This window comes from Otolemur garnettii, unplaced genomic scaffold (genome assembly GCF_000181295.1).
Source record: "Otolemur garnettii isolate 467f Iridium unplaced genomic scaffold, OtoGar3 scaffold00016, whole genome shotgun sequence".
Classification (NCBI taxonomy): domain Eukaryota; kingdom Metazoa; phylum Chordata; class Mammalia; order Primates; family Galagidae; genus Otolemur; species Otolemur garnettii.
Window position 1 is genome coordinate 28122922 of NW_003852411.1, and position 5277 is coordinate 28128198.

Below are 5277 nucleotides of genomic sequence, written 5' to 3' on the forward strand. Positions count from 1 at the left end.
ATAAAGAACAACATTCTGTTATATGTTGTTGGGAAAAAAGGCAAGAAAGAAAAAAGTACAGAGGAAATACACAGACAAATTATACAAAGGTGAGAGAAAAGGTGCTACAAATGGAAGTAAAAGTAAATTGTGGAGTCAATTTCTCCTCCAGGAATGGAGTAATTTGCATTTTAAATTCATGACATTATCTAAAATTAATTCCTTGTGAACACATACTCACCTTGGACTTCAGTTCCTCCCGTTCAGTAGCATCTTTTAGTTGCTGACTTCCAGATTTAAATTTTTGGATTTCTTGATTAATTGTGGTTACTTGCTCATAGACAGCTCCTCTTTTTTCTTGAACTTTATTGCAATCCCTAAAGGAAAACAGAGACAGCTAACTTATAATTCTTTTAGGCACCTAAAAAGGCAAACACTTAATTCTAATTTTGATTCCAAAGTGAGCCTGTGTCAGTATTTGTTTGACACATCTAAAACACTTCTCAAGATAAAAACCAAACAAATGAAAACCCCTAAGTACGGTGCTAATGCCTTCACGACAGGTAACAAACAATTTCACCCAAAAAGTAGTCTATAAATTGGAGATTCTAAGTTACATTTTTCCACTTGTACACACTTAGGTACTATTGGTAGGAACATGAATTAGTAACATATAAATTTTCTGCAAGGCAGTTTGATAACAAATAAAAAATCCTCAGGTTCTGCTCTTTTTCTTCATCTGCATAGGGAAGTATGAAAAAAATACTCAGATGACTTTGATCCTTAATGAATCTTTTAGGGATTGAAAGAATAACATCATAAATGTATCTGAGACAGGTGTTCTGAAAACACATTTTTAGAACTGACAGGGAGAAGACCCTACCAGTGAAATACCCTGACATACTGGTAAAAACATGTTCAGCAAAGTATTAATTCTTACCTGAATAAAATATCAAGACTTTTACTCAGTGAATGCCGTAACTCTACAGACCAGCTGGACTATGACAGACCACAGATTCACTCTAGTCCACCTCTAAATCACTGTCACTGAAGTGCAGTGAAACAAGTGGTAGCACCAAACCCTCTGGAGAATGATACACACAGACTGGAACCGTGTATCTAATCCTCCCAAACTGAGAGCTAAAACATCTCTCAACCTAGACTCAGCAGTATAAGTTTCATAATTAACTCATCTGTTCTAGTCACCTAAATGTGGAATGAAGATAAAACTGTTTAAACCCTTTTTGAAAATACAGTAGTTTTGGAGTCTGGGGTGGTATGGTGGGGGGATGTATTAGCTTAGCCTAGTTACTTTCTAATGTGCTAAAATTGAAGGTAACATCATACTCAATTACTGTGCGTTTGTATTGCTTAATGTCCTCGTGCTTCTTGTTTATTTTGAATTGTGCTGTGGCAAGTTTTTCCTTCTTCACAATCATCAGTCTTTTGAATGAATTTTCTTCAGTCTTCAATTTTTTCAGTTCTGACTCTTCACTCTCAATTTGGTCCTCCAAGTTCAGGCTCTGTATTTTATGGGAAGTATTTAAAGTGAATAAACCAGTGAAGATTTATAAACAAACTGAAAGAATATTTTCTAGGGTGAGTTTTAATAAAGTACAATTTTAAAATGAGATAAAACTGTTGAGATTCTGAAAGCCCAGCAAATGTAGGCAGAATAAAAGAAACGATAGGACAGCACTAGGAGTGCCGAGCGGAGCAAAGATGTGGTTTTTATCACGCCGTCTGTCAGCGATTGGAAGAGACGTATGTTCAGATCAGCCATGAGACTAGAGTTGAAGGGGTTAGGATCTGAACTAAGGTGGGACAAATAAAGAAAAAAGGGTAGCCCATAAAAACAACCAAAAGCAGAAGATCTCAAACGTTTCTGGGTGACTCTTAATGGCAGATGAGGGGATAATGTTGCTGGGAAAGAATACCTCAGGCAATCTCAGCTTCTAACCCTCACTTCTCCCCAAAAAGGAAATCATTTCTCAACTGCAATGTTAGTGAACCTGGGGACTTGTAGACTGAGCAACTAAAATGCCATTAGCTCTCGTGCTTCAGGGCAAAAGCTTTGCTATAAAGACACAAAGTTGAGATTTTATGCTTTCTGACTATAAGATCATATCCAGCTGCTAGAACAGGTTTAAAATTCTGTATCAGTCCCCTCACCCACGGGTTCACTTTCTGTGGTTTCAGTTACCCAAGGTCAACCATGGTGCAACAATATTAAACGGAAAATTTCAGAAATAAAACTTTATAAATTTCTAATTGCAAGCTGCTCTGAATAGCATGGTGAAATCTTGCTGTGTCCTGCACTGTCCCACCCTGGATATGAATCATCCCTTTGTCCAGTGTCTCCACGGTATATATAGACCCTGTCCTTTAGTCATCAACACCCAGCCACAGACACTGTAAGGGTGTGATGACCCAGGACGGCGCGAAGCAGATGATCCTCCTGACGTATGGTCAGAAGGTCGGCAGTAGCCTAGTGGTATGTCACAACCCCAGCATCAGGCACTCCATTTCCTCTCATCACGGAGGCATTTCATCATTGCAATAAAACAAGGGAGAGTACAATGAGGTATTTTGAGAAAGAGAGCACATTCATATAACTTATTATAGTATATTGTTACAATTATTCTTTCATTAATAGTTACTGTTGCTAATCTCCTACTGTGCCCAAATCATAAATTAAACTTTATCATCGGTATACATGAAAAACAGTATACATAGGGTTCACTACCATCCACAGTTTCAAGCATCCACTGGCAGTCTTGGAACTTCTCTCTGCCCCTGATAATGGAGGACTATTGCACCATCTTTCAAAACACACGTGGCAATGTGCTATGTTAGTCAACTGATTATTCATTTTACCAGAAGGTTAGAAAATGGGTCTTGCTACTGCTACATTTAAAAAGAAGAGCATTTTATTTCCCAGCATTCAGTGCCACATTTATCATACTCTAGAACAGTGATTTCAACTGGTGTGAGGCACAAATTTTTAAAGATTAATTAAATTATTTTTGAAAGACACTAAAAGCACAGTAAGTATTTTTTTTAATTCTTTTTTTTGTTTGATCAACATAATGTAAGTGTACTACAGACATTTAACTTTAGGTTCGAGGGTGCCATGAGGTAAAAAAGGCTGAAAAACATTGCCATAGAATGATCCTTCTTTTCTTTAGGAAAATAACAAAAAGGGAAAGGAAAATCAAAGGAACTACAGTAAGTTATTACATAATAAAGACATGAAAATTCCATATGATACAAACCTCCTTTAAGATACTGGTTAATTTTTCTCTATTGTCAGAAAGGTCCTGTATTTTCTTCTGATACAACTGCACCTCCAGCTGACATGCAGGCAGGGAGTCAACTGAGTCCCCATAGATTTCATACTTGTCCATCACTTCTTGCTTTGAAAGAAAAGAGACTGAAGTTTGACATTCTTCTTTATGAAACTGCAGTAGTAATGTCAATTTGTTTGTGCTTAAACAATTTCTGCACTTAATATTGAAAGCGTAAGAGTAGAAAACAATTAAAGTTTCTAGGTCAGTAACACAGCACTTCTACTGACATGTGTCTAAGCACATATAATTATGTTTCTGAACTGCCAGATATCCCCGAACAAAGGAAAACTGCCATAATTTTACTAAATCCCTCACTGAAGTACTTTCCAAAAGTTATTCATGATATTGAAAGAGTTCATTCTGCTAATACTCAAACTATTTCCAAATACTCCTAGGCAAACATATTACTCATTTATATTTTCCTATTCATTTGTATAATAACTATTATAGCTAATTCTTTTAAAAAGTTAATTCCTCTTCTATTATTACAAGATGAACATAATTCACCACAACCACTATAACAATACAAAGATTTCTTTCCTTTTCTCCACTAGCCTACCCCTTGTCCTACCCTTATCAACCAGCTGGAGTTCGTCTTCAGTGAAATGCCCAATCACATTATTCCCTATTTTCCTCTTTTCTTTTTCTTATTAATTCATAAATGCTCTTTGTATATTAGGGATATAATCAGTTTACCTGTCATATTTGCTGTAAACGTGTGCTTATTAATCTACTTTGCACTAGTTCTGAGGTTTCTAGTCTTAATTTTCAAAATCTACTCCAGTCTACTCAAGATTATATAAATAAACATCCTCCTAAAATTTCTAAAATTTTTACTTTTTAAAATTTAAATTAAATTTGTAATACACATAAAATTTGTTTTTGTAAATGGTGCAAGGTGTAGGCCTAACTCCCTCTTCTTCTAGATGAATAGCTAATTGAGCTGGAACTGTTTTTTAAATAAACTATCCTTTTCCCATAAATACTCAGATTGATTTCTGGGCTCTGATTTTTGTTCTAGTGACTTTGTCTAATATTGTGTGATAACCTTATTTTTAGGAATGACTTGGATAACAAATTCTGAGGTTAATAAGACTTTTTGCAATTTGTAAACTCAAGTGAAAATCTTGCCTTATAAAGAATGCTTAACTGTGTATCCACTCCTAACTTTGTGCTTCTCCACCTCCATCCATCTCCCACAGTAACCCATGACCTTGACTAGACCTTGTTCCCTACTACCTCACAGAATTCACACATGCTGTTCTCTCTGCCTTGAATGTTCTTCCATGTACAGTTTGGTATTCGTTCTTCAGATGTTAGCATAAATTTCCCCTTCCTCCCCTCTTCCACCTCATTCCCACAATACTAAATTAGGCTGTCCTTATTACAGCATCTCAAAGCACCCTATAGTTTTTTGTATTTTTTTTTCCAACTTACATTTTTTTGTCCCTTTTTGATGCTGGTTTTTTCTTTCAGCTTTTTAAAAATTATTATTTGGGATTCATTGAGGGCACAAAGAATTAGGTTACACTGATTACATTTGTTAAATAAAGTCCCTCTTATAATTATGTCCCACCCACAACAAGTATGTCCTACCCCCCGGCCCCTCCCATCCTCCCCTCTCCCTCATTCCCCTACCCCCCACCTTGTATTAGCTCATCTACTGCTTTCATGCTAGAATGGAGTACATTGGATTCTTGCTTCTCCATTCTTGTGATGCTTTACTAAGAAGAGTGTGTTCCACCTCCACCTAGGTTAATACAAAAGATACAAAGTCTCCACTTTTTTAAGAGGCTAAATAGTATTCTATGTTATACATATACCACAGCTTGTTAATCCATTCCTGGGTTGGCGGCATTTAGGTTGGCAACTGTAAATTGAGCTGTAGATCCTAGTCATCAAGCTTTTCTCTGGTTCATAATATACAAATACCTTTTCCCATTCTGAA

General features: G+C 36.2%; 1 protein-coding gene across 1 annotated transcript in view; it reads right to left on the reverse strand.

The window, feature by feature from the left end:
- NUF2 (NUF2, NDC80 kinetochore complex component) overlaps positions 1-5277 on the reverse strand; it is a 29187-nt gene that overhangs the window by 6634 nt on the left and 17276 nt on the right. Inside the window, exons 8-10 of the mRNA XM_023510772.1 lie at positions 3255-3395; positions 1327-1502; positions 221-356 (exon numbers count right to left, since the gene is read on the reverse strand). Coding sequence (XP_023366540.1) covers positions 221-356; positions 1327-1502; positions 3255-3395 — 453 coding nt within the window. The remainder of the gene's footprint in view (positions 1-220; positions 357-1326; positions 1503-3254; positions 3396-5277) is intronic.